General features: G+C 44.5%; 1 protein-coding gene across 3 annotated transcripts in view; it reads left to right on the forward strand.

Moving 5' to 3' along the window:
* The window catches only part of CNTNAP5 (contactin associated protein family member 5), a 300,020-nt gene that overhangs the window by 141,027 nt on the left and 136,780 nt on the right, over positions 1-22,213 (forward strand). For all 3 annotated transcript variants that reach the window (XM_054210191.1, XM_054210194.1, XM_054210193.1), the window contains exons 6-8: positions 547-731; positions 4,061-4,204; positions 21,662-21,926. In XM_054210191.1, coding sequence (XP_054066166.1) covers positions 547-731; positions 4,061-4,204; positions 21,662-21,926 — 594 coding nt within the window. The remainder of the gene's footprint in view (positions 1-546; positions 732-4,060; positions 4,205-21,661; positions 21,927-22,213) is intronic.

Below are 22,213 nucleotides of genomic sequence, written 5' to 3' on the forward strand. Positions count from 1 at the left end.
TCTAGGCCAGGTTTAAGAATCTTTTTGAGATGAAGAAAACACTTGCGTTCATGTTGCTTCATTGACTTTTGGCTTTTTTCTCTGAAAATGGGCAAGTGCAACTTTCTTGTTAAAATAGAAAAGGCACATAGTAGAAACTGAAATTTCAGGAGTTCAGTATTAATGTGAACAGATCGGAGGTTTTGGTGCAATCCAAAAGGATGTCTTAAAACACCAGGGCCTCAAAATGCACAGCAGAACGAAGGGCACAAGCAGAGTGGCAATTCCCTGAGTGCTGCAGAGCGTGTGTGTAGCATCTGGAAAATCTCCTGGTTTATTGCAAGAATTTCAGGGGGAAAAAGGTGTTTGTGTGCATGTGCATGTACTTACTTACATGAATAAGAGGCCCAAAGAATCTCAGGCAAGCTTTGTCAGGGGTCTGTTTCTGATGGGTAGAGCTCCAGTGTGCATCTAGGAGCATTGCTCTGCGCTCCCCTTGAGCGCTCAGGCTTCAGTTAAGGTTCTGGGGGTAACTCTGGTGTCTTCTGCCTGTCTCTGCCCCTCCAGGGGACTCCAACCTGCACTTCAGTAACAGCCACACATCCGTCACCCTGGGCAGCCTCCTGGATGACCAGCACTGGCACTCGGTTCTCATAGAGCGCTTCAACAAGCAAGTGAACTTCACGGTGGACAAGCACACCCAGCATTTCCGAACGAAGGGGGATTCGGATCACTTGGATATTGACTATGAGGTGTGTGAAGCCCTTTAGGTTATAACCTGGGAGGTGAGGGTGAATTGGTGTAAAATGAATGTGATGGAAAACAACCACCCCATGAGCTGTTTCTTTCCAGCAAAGATCATTTTCTTTATGTAATATTTCCTTCACACAGAGCTCCTTTCATAGTTAACAAACATAGTTTGTTATGTATTGATATATAGAGTGCAACTCTATATATGACAGTCTCAGAAAATGGCCTGTCTCTGGACAAATATGCATTGGATTATACTTAATGCTTCAAAGTATGACAGACTTTGAGCTAAACTAAATAGTTTAGCTTGGGTTCTAGTCAAATTTTCAGGGAGCAACTGCGCTTATCTGTAGGGAGAGGTGTTGTATCATCATCTCCAATATGATTTTAATGGGATCATTGGGCAACATCCCTGCATCTGATTGACATGGCCATGGGGATACCAGCTCTGAGTTGTGCCTCTATCCAACCACCTCTTGGTCGGGTTACAGCTCTCAACATAGAGATGAGTAGGTAAAAACCGTTGCCTTCCTACTAGGAATGGAAGACCCTTAGCATGACTGTCAAGACAACTAGCTCTGACCCAGGTCCCTTCACATCTAGGGTTTTGATGCAGAGCATCCTGGTCCAGCTCAGCCAAGGAAGGACTGAGCAGAGGAAACATCCTGCTTGCCCATAAAACCTGAGGCTGGTGTTCTCCCCTGTGATGTTCCAGAGTGCAGTTTGTATCACTCCAGCAGTTCAGTGCTTATTACTGATAGTTGGTATAAAATACCTTAAAAAACCTTGCATATCATCATATCTATATGCAAGGCAGTTCCTCAACGGTTCCCACCACCAATGTACGCCTGTGTGCAAATTACCCCTGTTCATTTTTATCCCCACGCACTTGTCTACCGTGTCTTGCTAGCCACAAGGCAGAGGGTCATGCTTGCACAGTCAGAGCCATCACCCTGTCCGGATGCACTGAGCTGGCATGGTTCATTGCTTAAGAGACCACAAGTTTTCCCTCTGCACTTTGGATTCATTTGTCTGGAAAGGATCAATGCCTAGTGCACCCAAGGGACAAAAGCAGATGGCTTGGCACTGGCAGGTGCCTGCTCTCTGCTCCTCTCGTGTTCCAGCTGAAATTCCCTCCTTTGCATTTCACAACGCAGGGTGGAGAAAGTGGTACCTGTCCCCTGGCACTCCTGTACCAAATCACAAGCACGTTTACTAGGGACAGCAGCACATTTGAGCAGTAAGATTCTGGAACAGCATCAGACTAAACTAGCAAGGGCCAAAGCTGTGACTACTTTTAAGATGGAGTTGAGAAAAGCCGAAAAATTGAGTCACCAGCTTGCCTGATTTCAAAATAATAAAATTCCTTGCTTCCTGCTACAAGGTTGATGCCAATTAGGGAAAACCCAGGCTCCAACGTGATTTGCAGGACATTTCTCCAGATGTTCTGGAACAGGGAGCATGGTAGAGAATATCTTCAGCTGGTGTAAATCAGCATCACAACTGGCCTCTGTGGCACTCAGCCCTGGCCTCTGGTGCTTAGTTTTTCACACAGTGTGTTTTCTTTCCTTTTGCACTGAGACGGTCTTTCAGTTGAACATTACAGCAATACAGAATACTGAAAGTTTATCTCAGCACACTTTAGGGATTAAAGGCCTTACTAAGGGTAATAAAACTATTAGTTTGGTAATTGAAATTATTGCCAATCACAAAGGAAACAATTTTCTTAATAATGCAGTGGTATAATTGATATTGATTTTTCTTCTGGTTTTGAAACCCAGTATAGAGTCCCTAAGCAGGAGACTTAAAGAGTAAAACAAGAAAGAAGGAAGGTCTGGTGTTTTAAGGAAGAACTAATGATTCTCGCTGGAAAAAAACGTTGCTACCACATAAGCCCTCATGCCAATAACAAACCTGCAAGTGATGTAAAGTAGCAGTCTGTTTACTCTTTATTTCTCTGAAGTGATCAATTAATACAACCGAGGTGCGACTTCATTAAGGACTTGTTTTCAAAGAAGTGCTTTCAAGGTTATCCAGGGAGTTTTCGTTTGCTTATGTATCCCGGCTTGTTAGGTGGAGTGAGAGGAAAAATAACCCCTGAATTTCCCTTTATTTTTATAATAATGAGCTGAGGCGAGCTGTCAGGAGTCGTGACAGAGGAATAAGGCTGCCCAGGTTCCAGCAGCCGCCAGCGTGTCGGCGATGCTGCCCAGCAGTGCATGCCCGTGCTGCAGTGGATGCAGCAGGATTGCAGCACCGCTCCCCAGGCGCTGGAAGCGCTATGACGTGTGGTGGCTGCCCGGTCCCCACCTGCATTATATCACTCACGATGCTGCTGGCTGTGAGGGGAAAAATTAATAAAAACCAGCGGTACCACCAGTAAAAGACTTTGCCAAAAAGGCCAGTGAAGCTAAGTAGAAATGAGCTTATGTTATCTGAAAAATGAAAATAGGGTTTTGGATTGTAGGATTTGATTTTTTGTTGTTGTTTTTTTGTTTGTTTGTTTGTTTTTGGGGGTTGGTTTTGTTCTTGTTTTTTTTTTTCCCTTAGGAATCTGAAGTAATTGTGCTTCTAGGATTTTGGAAGCTTTATTTTCTTAGGCTTTTTGTCCTCCCAGGCCTTTCAGCCCGCCAGATAAGTGGTGCGTTGCAATCTGCACAATACTAACACCTTTCAGTATTTAGGCAACAGCACAGCGGAAGTTTTGTTTAAATGAGTAACCTGTGGAACTTCTCCGTTACACTGCTCAGCCCCAAACACCATGTGTCGGTCTTGTAAAGACCAAGCCACAGTGAAATTTAGGGAAAACGGGGTAGTTCGCATGTGTGATACTACCCTCCACCGGCTGAAACCAGAACTGTTCAGACACATGCTTGGTGGAAAGGGGTGACTCCAGCTCGCAGGCAAACCCAGTGCCCTGGGGGCAGGAAGGGTTTATTCTCCCATCACTCGGTGGTCCCTGGCCGCTGTGGTGTGCTGCTGGGTGGCAGCCTGCAGGCCGGCGGGGGCTGTGGGCCGGGGAGCGTTGGTGATGCATTGGGTGCTCCTGGGACGGGAGCTGGTGATACTGGGAGTTGGCGAAGTGGTGTGTCAAGGCACTTAAAAGCTGTTTCCAAATTAGTGAAGTCTCTGCAGCAGCAGCAGCGTTTCTCCAACAGCTGTAATGCTATGCAGCCTGTAATTCCCCTCTTGGGCAGCCAGGCTGCTCCGAGATGATGCTGTTAACGTGACTTGGTTCTTAGATAATATCCCGTCTGGCTGCATGGAGTGGGGCTCTGCTCTCTTGTTTACGGGGTGAATAATTAAATACTGTTCTTATTCTTTCCAAAAGCTCAGTTTCGGAGGGATTCCTGTCCCAGGGAAACCAGGAACGTTTCAGAGGAAAAATTTCCACGGGTGCATTGAGAACCTTTATTACAACGGAGTCAATATAATTGACCTGGCAAAAAGGCGCAAACCTCAGATCTATACTGTGGTAAGAGACAATAATGTACGCTTTCCTTCTTCACTTCCATGCTGTTGATGCTGCCAGCTGCACTGAATGAATGGAGTTCAGCTTTTGATAGCTATGGGCATAATTAGCCGGTTAAAATGATATTTCTGAGGCTAATATCAACCGGCGCTGACTGCTGTGGTGAGAGGTATTGAAAGACACATGTGGAAACCAATACATTTCTCTGACTTTCCAGATGTATTAGAATTTGTTTGGAGAAACTTTTAAATTCCTTTTCCAAGATCAAAATGTGTCTTTTTGAAGGTGTGATAGAAGTCACAGAGACTTTTTTTTTCTGGTTAACTCAGATAAAATCTTATTTTCTGAACCATTCCCCATCGCTGTTGTGGAGTATGGTAGTAGCAAAATTTTATTCTGCTACTTGAGTTGGTATTACAGAGAAGAACAAATGCTTCTTTTATTAGTGGAAATATTTTCCTTTGTGCTGCCCCTTAAATTCAGCATATTGGCAGTTCTGAGAACCATTGACGTGGTACTGGTGTCTCTAAATGTGTAACAGTAAAGGTAAAGCAAATGGAACTATGGCTTATCCAGCCTGATAATATAAGCCATAAACGTAACGTCACACCTAATGATGTAAAAAATTACAGATATATTTAAATATATCATGAGCAAAATAAGGAACATTTTATTTCATAAGAAGAGGGAACAGTACGCTGCCATGCAGCCTTGACAAATTGTAAATAATTCAGCTCTTTTGTTTAGCTTATGCCTCACTCCTGCACTATGGCTTGATATCTGCCTTTTGGCTAATACTGTGTCTTTGGAGAATGTGGAGGTGAGACTGCTTCTGGCTCTCATGGCATCTCCTGGTTTGTATTAATGTGTATAAACAGACTGAAGCTACAACAAAGAAACCCACAAGTCCTTCCTTTCCTCACTTTCCCTGCCTAGGGCAAGGCTGAATACACAGGGAAATGGAAAACAGAAAGGTGATGGGTGAGAAGTCCTGCATTGTGTTGCTGGCAGTCAAGACTGTCTCCAGGATGCTCCCTTGGCCTGGGACTGAGAGACTTTGCTTTCATAACCTCAAATTTGATTGCTCTGACTCAGGACTCTAAGGCACAAATGTTATGAACTGTGTTAAATTGCTCTTCCCCTCAGCTTATTTTCTAAGGGGAGGAAATACCCGTGATCTGCCTCTTATGTCATGAAACAGCTGGTTGTTTTGCCAGCTGGGTAATAGGAAGGTCTTCCTAAACGGGAAAGAAAAACTTTGTAATGCTTTTTCTCTGAAGGGTATTGTCTGGGTATAACATGGCCCCAAGGAATGAAACTCTGTCATCACAATACTTGATTTAGCCAATGCTAGATCGAAGGTCAAGGAGTCCTGCTCATTTTGTCAATTGAAGGTAGAGGGGATGTGCCCCCATCCTTCAATCTCCCTCACAGAAGTGATGATTTTAATGCAATAGTTTTCAAAGGCTGGCTGCTGTACTGCATTTTGAGAGATTTATGAGCTGCTATGTGCTGTGTGTGTGACACTTGAGTATGCAAAGTGCATGGAAAGGTTGCCACACTCACGGTGCCTCATAATCTTAGATGAACATCCTTCTATAGTAAACAGCCCTTGTAAGTGTGTTGTTTTCCAACATCCTTTCCATCACAGCTATTTATCTCCTCCGGCAACTCTCAGGTACTTCCATCTTTCACAGGTTGATCGCCCTCTCCCATCTTCCTGCTCTTCCACACTCCTTAGCAATTTACCTACTCAAATTAAAATAACTTGTTCTTGCTAAATGTAGTCTTTTGCCTGCCAGACTTCCTCTGCACTAAATGCTTTTACTCAGAGTTCATTGAGGTTTTCAAGCAACAATCCATATCCCCAGGGAGCTGCAAGCTTCTCTGCTTCACGTCTTTGTAGTTGCTAAGATTGTCTGGAGTGGAAGTGCGATGAAAGGAACGGCACAGAAGAATAATTAAATATAGCAGAGACTTGGAATCACTTCTTCCAACAACGTGTTGTGTACTTGTCTTTGCTCCCCACAAGCTGGAGATTACCAGAGATGGTTCTCTGTTCTTAGTCCTCAAAATACCTTTGTCTTCTAACAGAAGATATTTGAGGACAAACTGGGCATTTTGGGATTAGAAAGCTGTTAATGCTCAGAGACACCAGCTTTGGCCTCCAAAAGGGAGGCAGACTTCAACACTCAGTCTCTGCTTCATTCTGTGTTCCTTTGTGACCGTTGACACAGCCAGTGAGCCAAACTTGTGGGTTTTCATGCCCATCAACTTTGGGTTTTTTTGCTGTTGACATCTTTCACATAAGCAGGAGAATGATGCATCAGCTTTGGAGTTATAGATTTCCTCTTATGAAGTGGTTCCTCATCCATATAAATAATGGTCCCAAATCAGCTGCATTTAAAGTCAGAGGAAGAAAGTATAGATTGTCAATAACCAAGTACTGTACTGTATGTCGTACTCTTGGGTGGTGGCTGTCATTATCTTTCTGCCTGTTCCTTTCTGTAACTCATTTGCAGTTGTCAGACTTGCAATAAATCCCCTTGAGAAGACATCTCAAGATAACGAGGCAGCCTGCCTCTTTGGGCTGGAACTTGCCTTCAGAATTCCATTTTTATATTGCTTGATACTTAACCCCTCTACATGGTAGCGCTATCTGTTTGGACAGGCTATCTATCTTCTCTCCGGGGTTCCTTTTTTCCCTGATGGCGTGTTGTGGGTATTTTGTTGCATTTGTTTTTTCTCCCTCTAGATCGTTGAGTGTGGTGAAATGATAGGGTATCTTTTATTTGCTCTCTGAAGCGATTACTGGTTTTAATTGCAAGAGTTTATGAGAAGTCAAATTTCTGTAATTACCAGCGTGATGGTCATAGGGCTGAACCCTTGGGAAATCTCTGCAAATAATAATCTAAAGATCTGCCCTATTTACTATCTGTCTTCTCAGCACAAAAGAAATGCAGACTGCCCATTATGAGAAAATTTACAGCAGTTACTCAAACTTCCTGAGCAAATGGGGGCAGGAAAATACTCTAGTAGGAGCCACGTTTACAAGCAGCAGAAGGGGAATTATCCTTCACAGAAGGGTGTTTGACCTGTTGATATCTGGGATGGTGAAGTTGTCATTGAAAGATTTTATGCTGGTTAAGAGTGTATGTAGATGGGAGGAGGAGATGGGCCAAGTTCTAAGAAGATAAATCCATTGAGAATTGCTAAATACTGAGGGAGTAGTTAAGAGAAAAGTAGCTATAACATCCTGAAAACGGTTTCAGTATCCTGGCCACCGGTGTTTACCTACTGCTAGATTCAGGTTGCACCTTTAGAAACAGCTCTAATGAGACCTGTGGCCAGGGTCTCAAGTCTTTCTCTGTGTCACTGATTTGTTGTGCCAAAATAAGAAGCTATCTAGCTGAAGAGAAGAAATGAAGAGGTCATGAAAAGACACAGTGTTTGATCTTCTCAGTGCTCCACCCTATGTACTCACTGAAATTGAGGAAAACCCTATCCCCCTTTCCTTTCTGTTCCTTTGGCTAATAGGAATTGGAGTTGCATTTTTATTTAGCAGAGCAAACCTGGCACTGACTTGAGAGGAGTGCAGGATATTTGTAAGGCAGAAGTTGTCAGCGTTCAGATATGCTTGAATTTTTACATTGGCCTGCCATGTTGAATCTGGGAGTGACAATTCAGCACAGCAAGGGATGTGGTGACATGTAAATGCATCACTGTAGTGCCTCAGGGAGATAACCAATTGCCAGCATCAAAGAGCAAGGAAAGATACCTAGTGACAGGAAAATGTAAACTAATAATTCATTCCCTTTATAGAGAATCCAAACATGCTATTTTGTTAAGCTGATTTGAGATACCTTCATCTTGAGAAGAATTTACTTGTCTACGCATGTCTCGTTCTACCAAAGTGCTATTGCAAGTGTTGATATATCTGTGAATATCAGGCTGGTGATTTGTGAAGGCCTCTACTAAGGTTTGGAGAAGCAGGAGTTAGATATATCTTTTATTATTTTTTATTTTTCATTAGTTTTTGCACTGCAATCAGACTATAGGTATCATAAATAAAAAATGTTGGAACTACTTAGTGACATTTTTCACAACTACCTATAGGACTAAGTTTAATTTATTAAAAAGAAAAAAAGTTTTACCTAGTTATTTAATGAAAGTGGGAGTGAGACATGCACATTAAAAGGAGAACTGAATTTGCTGTTCTTTAGATAAGGCAGGTGAACTTAGATTCGAGAAATATTTGGTTCCTGTAAAAATAGCTTTTTCCTTCCCCCCCCCCCGCCCCGATCTTCCTGTCTGCTCTCTGGGTCTTCAGATGAGTCTACTTTGCATCCTATCTGCAGTGTGGAATAGTAAAGACTATATAAATAGTATTAATTCTAAGGCCCCATGTTATTGCTGCTGAATGGTATAAAAGGTTTGTTTTGAAAGAAATTGTGTCACTGCAATCAAGGTCTTGAAATAAAGTCTGTTTAAATGATGGTTTTTTCCATTGATTTCAGTTGACTGTCCACAATTCTAAAGACTTTCAGCCTCTAAATACTTAATCCAGCATGTAGCTGCGTTCCTTTTCTTGATATAAAAGTTTCTTTGTGTCAGGATTTTGATAGTTGTGATGACCGCAAGCAGAGCAAGTCTTTCAGAGAGGGAGACCATATTTTTTTACAAGACTAGTTGAGATACGCAGAAAAAAGTGACACGTTTTTGGGGAAAACAAAGCCTTTTTGAGAGTCATCAGCCGTCAGCAAATTACAGGTTAGAAACAATTGTGCGGAGTTTAATTTATTACATTATCTGGGTAGTCAAATTGAGTGAATAGGGCGGTTAGTACCTGCTGAGCAAGGGAGGATGTTTCAAGGCAGGAGGTGATAAGGCTGTTAGTCCCTGTAGGAGAGGAAGAGAGAATTATTGTCATAGGAGTTAGCAGAGAATAAGCAAAATGGGGGAGAATGTAATTTGCTGTAAAGCCAAGGCTTATATGTCTTTTTTTAAGGTCTTTTCCAACTGCTAAGGCCTTGGGAACTGCTTGGTACTTGGCTGCCCAGCATAACCGAAAGGGGTAAGGTGACCCCATCGCAGTCACGAGCCTGGAGTGCGTGCAGTTCATACTGACCATTTAGTCTGGTGCTGTGCTATGATACACAGATGATTGGAATTTAAAAGAGGAAAAACTAATAAAGAAAACTAATAAATAAAAAAAAGCTGGTCAGAATTGCTTTCTGTGCACTTTTCTATTTTAAGGTAGATGTGGCTCTGTTTTCATAATAATAATAATAATAATTAAAAATACCCTCCTCATTGCTGTGTTTTGTTCCAGGTAATAAAACACAATAAGCTGTAGATCAGATTACCCTGAAGTGGAACAAAAATTGGGTTTGGATTGTGCTAATTTGCCAGTTTGATCTAAGACATCAGTCTTACCCACTTCTGGCAAGGTGAATTTGAAAGGCTGGCTTCATTTCTGCTTGTTGTTCAAAGGAGGGAAAATATTAAGTGGTCTATATTTTTGTGTGTGTGTTTCCTCCTGTGCTCTTTTTTTTTCCTCCTTTTCTTGTCTCTCTGAGGGAAATTATGTATGATTTTTCCAAATTAGCTCTATATTTGCTCCCATCTTTTGTCAGCAACCCTTAGCTATTGTACCACATAATGAAACAGTAATGTACCGTGTAGTTAGTATGGGCAGAAATATGGTAAAATCCGTTTTTCCACTTCTGGCCAGTGACACGGTCAGCTTAGGAGTCTGAGATAAAGAACAGCCAGAAATATCTAGCCAAGCATCTCATCCCTGATTCTGTCACGGTCACAACGTTTCAGGCTTTTTTTTGTTAAATACTACTTTTTCCACATAGGAACATTATCTTAATGTAAACGACTTAAGTCAATGTGATAAACACTTAGCCTTTTATTGACATACATGATACCTAGAGTGAGTGAAGATAGGGCAGTTCTCTATCACAGGGGTGATTATCACAAGGATATGTTAGTTTCAATGAATCTTGGATCAGGAAAGCTTTCAGATTTCCATCGTGAAAATTTGCTTAGAGAAAGAGAAACCCACCTCGGTATAGGAACATGTCTTAAAATATGAGCCCTTCTCATGGGATGGACTAGTTGCTTACTCAGTGGACTTGTCCTAACTAAGTAACACCATGCGTCTTGGTGCTCCCACATCCTGTTTGAAGACAGTTGGCACCAGTATGTCAGTAGGCTGGAGCTGGTATCTCACTTTGATTTGCTTCTCATTCAGTGCTTAACAATGTCTTGATTTGAGAAGCGCTTGAAACCCATGTGGGTCTGTCTCCTGACATCTGTTCTGCTTGAGACAGTTAATTTAAAAACAGGATTTGAAGGGATCTCCCCCATTCTTAAAATCCAGTTGCTCAGAGTTGAATGACAATCTTTCATCTTATCTTTTTAAAACTGCATCAGAGGTCACCTTTTCCTCTGTTACTCTCTTTGTAAATTCATCTACAACCTCAGTCGCTTCACAGCTAGAAATAGTCCTCCGATTTTCAAGCTGGAGATATTCTTGCCAGTTTACTCACATTTGTATCTCAGCCAGGCCTGGGAATTTAGCCCCCTTACCTGTCATATGAAATCTTCCTTTCTAATTCTCTGCAGAAAACAAGATATCCTTTTTATTGGATAGTATCCATAGAGCGATTAATGAGGAAAGTGAGTGCCTATTTGATGCTCTAACTCACAGGTAGAATGAGAGCTCAGAAATACTCATTTGTTGTTCTTCCTGTTCAAGCTGTGATCTTGGCCGGTATCCTTTGCTAGGCTAAATGTTGAGGATTTCAGTTCAGCGAGGGGGATGTATAAGAAGCTCATCACCAATTGCCCTGACTGTGGTGTTGCACCGGTCTGTCTTCATTCAACAGTACATAAATACTACATGAAGAAAGGCCAGAAAAGACTGAAATGATTCATTAAAGTTATGTAGGTTTTATTGAAGTCCCGCAGAAGTCACTGGAAAGACTCCAGTCAGTTTTGGATGAGGTTTATGGCTCAGAGGATCTTGGGTGTAATCCACTTTTATCCTCATCACTTAGCAACTGTGTTCTTCCATTCTCTTTTTAATAGGAGAGGCTCTGATTCTTCCTTAAAATGCTGTAACATGCTGTTGCCTGCTCATTCAGCATCCTACTTGATCAAGAACCACCTCTGCAGCTGTATCCCACCTGCAGAAATCTGGGATGATTGCACTCTTGTCTTGAGACAAGCGTCATGGCAGCCGGTGAACAAATTGTGAATATCTCCATTGCATTTTTAGGTTCAGAAGGTTCCTCATATAAGAACTCTTTTGGAAAGATTTCACTGCTTGTTAGAGGAGTCATTAATCCCGTCTGGAGACACCGGGCTCGATGGAATTATCAAATGCCACATGATAGCTGGAGATTCCGGCAGCTGGGTAGAGCTGAGTGTCTTCTATATTTTCTCTAGGGATTAGACTCTTCTTATCCCATTTCCTAGCCAATGAGCTTTTACTTTTCAGTTAAACTGGGTTCAATTATGAAATCAAGTGTCTGCTAGAAGTCTTGCGTAGTACCCTGGAGAATTCCAGAACTGCTGCCAATTAAAGCAAAATGCTTCTGATCAGATGCAGGTTTAGAGGGAGCTGTTTACTTCTCTGACTTGGAGCTGCTGGAATAATTTGTCTGAGAATAACATTCAGGGCAAATTTAACAAGTTTTTGTAATGGGAACCTAACCGACTTCAGTGGATGAACATTTGTCAAAGTAACTGTGGTGTATTTCTTTTCTGAATTTGCGTGTTATTGTCTCTAGGAAGGTATAAAGCATTGGTCAGTCAGCAGCTATTGTTGGTGCGTATTAACTACATCATCTGGTTTTGCTCTGGAATGCTGCTATAAGAAGGTGTTTCCCTCCTAAAAGACTCAGTTGAACTGATTTAAGTTCCCAAAAGGCAAACAAGCCTCTTTTCTCTCCTCCAAACGTACCTTTAATCCCATATACACAAAATATTGCAGCACCACATTTATACCTTCCCACCTGCTTGTTCTTGTGGCAGGTGGGATCACACCTGCTCTCCATCAGTTTAGTCAATGGAGAGGCTACAGAGCCTGAAGTCTCACCTGGTTAAGCATGGGAGGAGAAGCGCAGATCCTGCCTATATGTCCCTATTGGCCATGGGTTCACTTAGCACTCTTTGCTGCTCCTGTCCAAGGGCAAGACTTTTGTGCAGATCCCAGATGGCATGAGTTACTAGCTAATATGAATGACTAGAGAGTGCTGCTGAATCACAACAATCCATGAGTTTAGGACTAGTTGCACATGCTGAGAACCTCATATCAACAGCAGACAGAAATTTGGCCTTATATTTGGGCCCATGCATATGCATCAGGGATGCTTTGCTATGGTGCTGCTGCAAGCACCTGAGAGAATATTTATTACATGGGGTCGTTACTGGCTTATTTTAAGATTGTCTTATAGTTTGTTCTGCATTGTGAACGCTTTTCTTCGTCTTAGCATTCACCTTCTCTGACACTGCTAAGTCAGTCTAGGCATAGCTTGTTATGCTGGTAGGTAAAATCTTCAAAAAGCTTTGAGACACAAATCCTATCTGAATGTTGCAAATACTCCCCTCTAAAGACTTGCATTTTGTTACAGCCTCCCACTGCCAGTGAGGCAAATTAGATACTTGAGTGCAGACCCAGTGTCCTGGTTCCGGTGGGGATAGGGTTAACTTTTCCTGGTATTCCATGCCATGTGAGCCACGCCCACCCTGAGCTGCCGGGGGAGGGGGCAGGAAGTTGCTGCTTAAAAGCGGGCTGGGGCGGCCGGGGTCCGGCCGGCGAGCGGCGGGGGAGCGGTGGTTCCATAATCGCGTTTGTATATTCCCCTATCCGTGTTGTTGTTGTTGTTGTTGTTGTTGTTGTTGTTGTTGTTGTTGTTGTTGTTGTTGTTGTTGTTGTTGTTGTTGTTGTTGTTGTTGTTGTTGTTGTTTGCCTGTTCCCTTTGCTGTTCTGTTAAACTGCCTTTGTCTCAACCCAAGAGTCTTGCCTTTTCTTACGATTCTTCCTGTATTAGGAAGGCACGAGCGAGCGGCACGTGGTTCTTTGTTGCCGTCTGAGGCTAAACCACGACAGTCCTTTTTAGTGCCCAACGTGGGGCTCGAAGGGTTGAGATAACGACAGAATCCAACTAGAACGTGGAAAAAACGGTTTTGGTTTTTTTTTTGTATGCATTTATTTTATTAGGTAAGTAGTCACTGGTCATCATGTTGCTTGGTTTGTTCTCATGGCTGTGTTACATAAATTCCTATATGGCTTATGTACTCCCTGCGATGCTGTTTACCATGTCTGGAAAAGGGATGAGGATTATCATTCTGCTGTCCTGTGCGATATCTGTTTATGATATGATAACATCACTGTTCAGACGGCTATTTTGGGGTGTTTATGCGGTTTTGCTGTCCTGTCCGTACATTGGACACCGTCTCTCAGAATTTGTTAATAATTTCCCCAGCCCTTTTGCCTCCCTTTTCTCCTTCGGGTCAGGTATGACAGCTTTTGAGAATTTTGAATATCCTTGGGATACTCAAACCAGCGTGTTCCTAGTGCTATGTCTCCTGAATACGTTCCAGGTCTTGTTTAGGGTTAAGCGACTATTTAAGACTACCACCCGGAGATCTGCTCCGAGGCTGGATAGTCAGGGGTGGCATGGCATGTGGGAGAGCATGGGCAGGTACCTAGAGAACTACTCACCTCCAATGGTCTGGGACTTCACCCCTGAACAATTACAGGACCCTGATAAAGTGGTAGAATATTTGAAGGGAAAATGCTGTGGCTATTCTAGAGAGGCACAACTCACCGCACTGTGCTGGGCCCTGGCCAGTATCTACCAGGCACTGCTCAGAATTATGCAGCACCCTCAAGGGCAAGAGATGGAAACCAGACCTGCAGCCCCTGCGGCGGCCCCTGCGGCTGCTGCAGCCCCTGCGGCGGCCCCTGCGGCTGCTGCGGCCCCTGCGGCTACTGCAATCCTTGCGACAGACACTGCGGCTACTGCAACCCCCATGGTAGCCACTGCAGTTACTCCAACCCCCATAGCAGCCACTGCCACTGAACCAGGGAACCAACCCGTGCCGGTATCAGTTGCCCCCATACAAAAGAAGAAGTACACAAAGAAATCAGTTCGCTTAGTAAGAGATGGTGATGAACCAGGGCCATCACGAGAGCAGGAGGAAGGGGCAGAACCAGAGATAATTACTCGATCCCTATCCTTGAGTGAGCTGCGGGATATGCGAAAAGATTTTAGCCGACTTTCAGGCGAGCACATTGTCACCTGGCTGCTCCGGTGCTGGGATAATGGGGCCAGTAGCCTGGAATTAGAGGGCAGGGAGGCCAGGCAGCTGGGATCCCTGTCTAGGGAAGGCAGCATTGACAAGGCGATCGGGAAAAAGACCCAAGCCCTCAGCCTCTGGAAACGACTCCTGTTAGGCGTGAGGGAGAGGTACCCCTTCAGCGAGGATGTTGTATGTCAGCCAAGCAAGTGGACTACCATGGAAAGAGGTATCCAGTACCTGAGAGAATTAGCCGTGCGGGAGATGATTTATTATGACTTGGACAATGCAGACTTACCCACAGACCCTGATGAGGTGTGATGCACAAGGCCCATGTGGCGGAAGTTTGTACGGAGCGCACCATCGTCATATGCCAACTCCCTGGCAGTAATGGAATGGAAAGGTGAAGAGGGACCAACGGTGGATGAGGTAGCTGGCCGGCTCCGGCGATATGAAGAAAGTCTCTCTTCCCCCCTTGTCTCAGCTGTGGAGAAACTGTCGCGGAAGGTCCAGCAACTTGAAGAGAATATGTTCTACTCCCCACCTGCACGGGCCAGCATCTCAGCTATTAGAAGCAGGCATTTCCCCACTCAAGAGAGAGAGTACAGAGGGTACACACCACGAGGCACCCTGTGGTTCTACCTGCGGGACCACGGAGAGGACATGAGGAAGTGGGACGGACAACCTACTTCGATCCTGCGGACACGGGTACAGGAGTTGCAAGGAAGGACAACCACAAAAGGGGATCCCTCCAGGAAAAGTGCCGCCCCAGTTTCCAGTGGGCCGTTCCCCAGACAAAGCAGAAGGCCTGATCTTGCTTCTGATCCTCTTGAAGGAACTTCCAAGTCATTTATGCAAGAAGTGAGTAATGGATACTATGACCAGTATTAGGGGGGCCCTGCCTCCGGCCAGGTGGAGGAAAGGGACAACCGGGTTTATTGGACGGTGTGGATTCGATGGCCTGGCACATCAGACCCACAGGAGTATAAGGCTCTAGTGGACACGGGTGCGCAGTGTACTTTAATACCATCAAGCTATAGAGGGGCAGAACCCATTTGTATTTCTGAGGTGACAGGGGGATCCCAAGAGTTGACTGTACTGGAGGCAGAAGTGAGCCTAACTGGGAATGAGTGGCAAAAGCATCCCATTGTGACTGGCCCAGAGGCTCCATGCATCCTTGGTATAGATTACCTCAGGAGAGGGTATTTTAAGGACCCAAAAGGGTACCGCTGGGCCTTTGGCATAGCTGCTTTGGAGACAGAGGAAGTTAAACAGTTGTCTGCCTTGCCTGGTCTCTCGGAGGATTCTTCTGTTGTGGGGTTGTTGAGGGTCAAAGAACAACAGGTGCCGATTGCTACCACAACGGTGCATCGGCAGCAGTATCGCACTAACCGAGACTCTCTGATTCCCATCCATGAGCTGATTCGTCAACTAGAGGTTCAAGGAGTGATCAGCAAGACTCGCTCACCCTTTAACAGTCCCATATGGCCGGTGCGAAAATCTAATGGAGAGTGGAGGCTAACTGTAGACTATCGTGGTCTGAATGAAGTCACGCCACCGCTGAGTGCTGCTGTGCCGGACATGCTAGAACTCCAGTACGAACTGGAGTCCAAGGCAGCCAAGTGGTATGCCACGATTGATATAGCGAATGCATTCTTCTCAATCCCTTTGGCAGCAGAGTGCAGGCCACAGTTTGCTTTCACTTGGAGGGGCATCCAATACACCTGGAATCGACTGCCCCAGGGGTGGAAACACAGCCCCACCATTTGCCATGGACTGATCCAGACTGCACTGGAACAGGGTGAAGCTCCAGAACATCTGCAGTACATTGATGACATCATTGTATGGGGAAACACAGCAGAAGAAGTTTTTGAGAAAGGGAGTAAAATAGTCCAAATCCTTCTGAACGCTGGTTTTGCTATAAAGCGAAGTAAGGTCAAGGGACCTGCGCAGGAGATCCAGTTTTTAGGAATAAAATGGCAAGATGGACGCCGTCAGATTCCAATGGATGTGATCAACAAAATAGCAGCTATGTCTCCACCAACTAGTAAAAAGGAAACACAGGCTTTCTTAGGTATTGTGGGTTTTTGGAGAATGCATATCCCAGATTACAGTCAAATTGTAAGCCCTCTGTATCAAGTAACCCGGAAGAAGAATGATTTTAAATGGGGTCCTGAGCAACGACAAGCTTTTGAACAAATCAAACAGGAAATAGTCCATGCAGTGGCCCTGGGGCCAGTCCGGGCAGGACAAGATGTTAAAAATGTGCTCTACACTGCAGCCGGGGAGAACGGCCCTACCTGGAGCCTCTGGCAGAAAGCACCAGGGGAGACTCGAGGTCGACCCCTAGGGTTTTGGAGTCGTGGATACAGAGGATCCGAAGCCCGCTACACTCCAACAGAAAAAGAGATATTGGCAGCATATGAAGGGGTTCGAGCTGCTTCGGAAGTAGTTGGTACAGAAGCACAGCTCCTCTTAGCACCTCGACTGCCGGTGCTGGGTTGGATGTTCAAAGAAAGGGTCCCCACCACACATCATGCAACCGATGCTACATGGAGTAAGTGGATTGCACTGATCACGCAGCGAACTCGAATGGGACACCCCAGTCGCCCAGGAATTCTGGAAGTGATCATGGACTGGCCAGAAGGCAAGGATTTCGGAATGTCACCAGAGGAGGAGGTGACGCGTGCAGAAGAGGCCCCACCATATAATAAACTGCCAGAAAATGAGAAGAAATATGCCTTGTTCACTGATGGGTCCTGCCGTATTGTGGGAAAGCATCAAAAGTGGAAGGCTGCTGTGTGGAGTCCTACACGACGGGTTGCAGAAGCCAGTGAGGGACAGGGTGAATCGAGCCAGTTTGCAGAGGTGAAGGCTATTCAGCTGGCTTTGGACATTGCTGAGCGAGAAAAATGGCCAGTACTTTATCTCTACACTGACTCATGGATGGTGGCAAATGCTCTGTGGGGGTGGTTACAGCAGTGGAAGCAGGGTAACTGGCAGCGCAGAGGCAAACCCATCTGGGCTGCTGACCTATGGCAAGATATTGCTGCCCGGATAGAGAATCTGGTTGTGAAAGTACGCCATGTAGATGCCCACGTACCGAAGAATCGGGCCACGGAGGAACATCAGAACAACCAGCAGGTGGATCGGGCCGCTAGGATTGAAGTGGCTCAGGTGGATCTGGACTGGCAACATAAGGGTGAACTATTCATAGCTCGGTGGGCCCATGACTCCTCAGGCCATCAAGGGAGAGATGCGACATATAGATGGGCTCGTGACCGAGGGGTGGACTTGACCATGGACACTATTGCACAGGTCATCCATGAATGTGAGACATGCGCTGCGATCAAACAAGCCAAGCGTTTGAAGCCTCTTTGGTATGGAGGGCGATGGCTGAAATACAAATATGGGGAGGCCTGGCAGATTGATTATATCACACTGCCACAAACCCGTCAAGGCAAGCGCTATGTGCTCACAATGGTGGAAGCAACCACTGGATGGCTGGAAACATACCCTGTGCCCCATGCCACTGCCCGGAACACTATCCTGGGCCTTGAAAAGCAAGTCCTGTGGCGACACGGTACCCCAGAGAGAATTGAGTCGGACAACGGGACTCATTTCCGAAACAGCCTCATAGACACCTGGGCCAAAGTGGCCCAGGTATCCCAGGTATCGAGTGGGTGTATCACATCCCCTATCACGCCCCAGCCTCTGGGAAGATAGAACGATACAATGGACTGTTAAAAACTACACTGAGAGCAATGGGTGGTGGGACTTTCAAACACTGGGATACGCATTTAGCAAAAGCTACCTGGCTAGTTAACACCAGGGGATCTAACAATCGGGCTGGCCCTGCCCAATCAAAACTTCCACGTACTGTAGAAGGGGATAAAGTCCCCGTAGTGCACATGAAGAATATGCTAGGGAAGACAGTCTGGGTTAGTCCTGCCTCAGGCAAAGGCAAACCCATCCGTGGGATTGCTTTTGCCCAAGGACCTGGATGCACTTGGTGGGTGATGCGGAAGGATGGGGAAGTCCGATGTGTACCTCATGGAGATCTGATTTTGGGCGAGAATAGCCAATGAATCAGATTGTGTGCTGTTAATTGCTAAGTAACACTGTCACTGTATGTCCTCATTGCTATAATTGCTATCAGTTGTACTACAAGTAAGGCACAGGGATGATGGGATAAGAACTGATCTCAGCAGCCGGCGCCCAGCAGTTTCCTCAAGATCTACATCTTCAGCCCACGGACTGCGTGCATGAGCCACACCAGGTGCACCAGTCACAAGCTCCGAAAAAATACAGCATGCAACAGACCAGCACCACCCAGCATCTCACCTGCCCTGAGAGACTGTTCTAACAGATGGAGCCCAAAGCCGTGGATTAAAAGAACTCAACGGACACTTTGGAGGGATGACCCATAAACTAAGGGCATTATATGTGTGTGTATATATATATATATAACAGGGGAAAGTGGTGGCAATTCATTGGAACCTGCTGGGCATAGCATAGATGGTATGGAATAAGGGGTGGATAATGTCCTGGTTCCGGTGGGGATAGGGTTAACTTTTCCTGGTATTCCATGCCATGTGAGCCACGCCCACCCTGAGCTGCTGGGGGAGGGGGCAGGAAGTTGCTGCTTAAAAGCGGGCTGGGGCTGCCCGGGTCCGGCCGGCGAACGGGGAGCGGCGGGGGAGCGGCGGTTCCGTAATCGTGTTTGTATATTCCCCTATCCGTGTTGTTGTTGTTGTTGTTTGCCTGTTCCCTTTGCTGTTCTGTTAAACTGCCTTTGTCTCAACCCAAGAGTCTTGCCTTTTCTTACGATTCTTCCTGTATTAGGAAGGCGCGAGCGAGCGGCACGTGGTTCTTTGTTGCCGTCTGAGGCTAAACCACGACACCCAGATAATGTTTGAACTTTCCTCCAAGCTCCGGTGTTTATATGTGTAAAATCTGTAAATGTTTTACAACTTTCTGTGGAGTTACTTGAATCACTGTAAATGTCTAAAATCCCAAAGAAAAATTGTCATCGGCATTTTAAATGTCTAAACCTTTAAAAAGCTCTAGAGAAAGTTAACTCTATTTGTGTATATCACTGCAGCTGACTGTCTTTGTTTTATGTAATTTGCCATGAATTCAACCGAAAATGGAGGTGGAAATATAACAATAACAAAAAAAAAAAGCCGGTGGCATCTCTTATGCAGACAAAACCTAGCAGGTAGTAGTAACTTTTTAAAGGTTGAGAGCAAATTTCCATTCTGCTTCCCACCTGACTAATGTTCAGGTGAGTTTGGATAAACTTTGGATTATATCTCAAAACTATATATAATTCTAACACGATATACCCATGGAGACCTTTAGGCATTGCTAAATCTGGTATGTAGCATTCTACTGCCTAACAGGGCAGGGAATACATAAATAGCTTGATATAGATATATATCCATCAAGGGTTGTTTCATCCAGTGATAACTCGGTCCTTTTCTGGCACTTGTGTCTTTTCCAGTTTAAAATAAAGAGTAGAAAGACATTTGAAAGTGATAGGAAACGGTTCCATCAGCTGTCTGAGATTTCAGAGAGGAATTCCCCAAGCACTGTACAACTTTCTAGACATCCATCAAGTGCTGTTCATTATAATTATCCTGTTAGAGCGAGGTACCAGCTCTGATGAGAAGCAGTGCCATGGAGAAAGACTTTTACTCCGATGTTTTTATCAGATTCCAGTTGGTATTTTGCAAAGTAGCCTAGTTCAAAGCAAGCTGGCTGCAACAACGTCCTGGAGTGGCTTTGAAAGATTTGGCTCCTTAAATGCGTCCTGGCTTTATATGTTGTTAAGGTTTTATTGCATGGCTTGAACGACCTGGTTGGGTAATCTACAATGACTGAACAAAACGATGGGGTTGCTTCGTCTACAAACTACAGTGATACATGCTGGTACACATTCTGCTGACTGCTTTGAGTAAATGTGCTGCTCTTCTGGGCAAATAGCACCATTGATTTCAGGGCTGGATGACTGAGGTGATCAACTAAGTTTGGCATTGAAATGGTGTTGGATTTCACCATGCTTGCGGTGTATGTAATGTTTTAATAATTCCTCAGAATGCCCCCTGGAAACTATGAGACCTAGGACTGGCCGGGAAATCTCACTGTTGTTTCATCCCACTATAAGGACTGTATTCAAGTGACATCTTCTTTGAATTTTCTTACAAATTTTTGAAATAATTTCAGAATAATTATTTTTAATTATCTGTGTTGTTGTTACTCTTATGTGGACTTTTATTATTTGGAGTAGCACAGGGCTGTGTCGCTCTAAGAAAACATAACCAGTACTGCCACTGCAAGCTCTATGTTGAATATTTGAAATAAACTCAGGAAATTTGCCTCATGTTTTGCTGCATGTAGTAGATTCAAGTAGATGAGACAGTTTTTACTTTTAAGGTTATGTAGTGTTGGTGTAAATGGGCAAAAAAGTACTGTCATTAATGGCTGCATTTGGACTTAGATTTAGAATAAAACTAGTTTGTTTGGTTGGATCCCTGTGCATTGGAGGATGCTTTGTTTTTTCACTTGCAGCTTGCCTTGTTCTCACCCCTGTAGTCGGGTAAGTGCAGAGCCAATGCAGGACAGTTGGATCACATCCCACAGCACACGAAGGTTCAAGTGGACTTGCTAGGGCTTCAGTGTCAGTTCCTGAAGTCAACAGAGACCCAAATGAGTTTGAGTTTATTGACATAAAGCTAAACTTGACCTCGACATGAGAGGTGCTAGAAAACACAAAGCAGATGTGGCCACAGGGAGATGGTCTGTCTGGACTACCAAATGAGCCCTTCTGCACACAGGAATTGTCTTGATATGGGACATTTGGACATGTTTAGATCCTTCTAGGAACTGAGGTTTTGATTTTTGATCCACCTCACTTCCATTTTGGGGTGAAAGTAAAATATTGAAGTCAGCTGTGCTTTCCCGGAATGGACAGATACATTTCCTAATGAATTCCAAATATTTATATCTGAATAACAATACCGATTTCAGCTTTGAGGGCCATTAGAAATCCAATGAGCTTATTTAACTATGAATGTTTTGGAATGACCAGAAAAAAAAGTTGTCATGTTGATTATGTTTGATTTTTATTATTTGCAGGGGAACGTCACCTTTTCCTGCTCAGAACCACAAATTGTTCCTATCACCTTTGTCAGTGCCGCTCGAAGCTACTTGCTACTACCCGGCACTCCTCAAATTGACGGTTTGTCAGTCAGCTTCCAATTTCGAACGTGGAATAAAGACGGCTTACTTCTGTTCACTGAATTGTCTGAAAATTCGGGATCTCTCTTGGTTTATCTTCATAGTGGGAGATTGACACTACTTATTCAGAAAGAGACGGAGAACCCAGTGGAAATCAGTGAAGGTACTTTAGTTTTGTTTGCTCTCATCTCTCCCCCTTTAAAATACAAAGGTCCAACGCCACAGGATGAAAGGATGGTGAAATAAGGAAGCACCCAATCTTCCTTTCTTTTTTCAAATTTCCTCTTGCTTTCCAGTGGTAGAACCACGCTGTGCAGCTTGAGGTTGGTCTAAGCATGGAAAGTTGGCATCCTGAGATCTCCATACTCAGCGTATCTGACAATTAGCTCAGCCTCTGTGTTCTTAAACAGTCACACTAAATTTTCTTCAGTCGGTCACATGAAGACCTTC

Source organism: Rissa tridactyla, chromosome 7, assembly GCF_028500815.1.
Source record: "Rissa tridactyla isolate bRisTri1 chromosome 7, bRisTri1.patW.cur.20221130, whole genome shotgun sequence".
Lineage (NCBI taxonomy): Eukaryota > Metazoa > Chordata > Aves > Charadriiformes > Laridae > Rissa > Rissa tridactyla.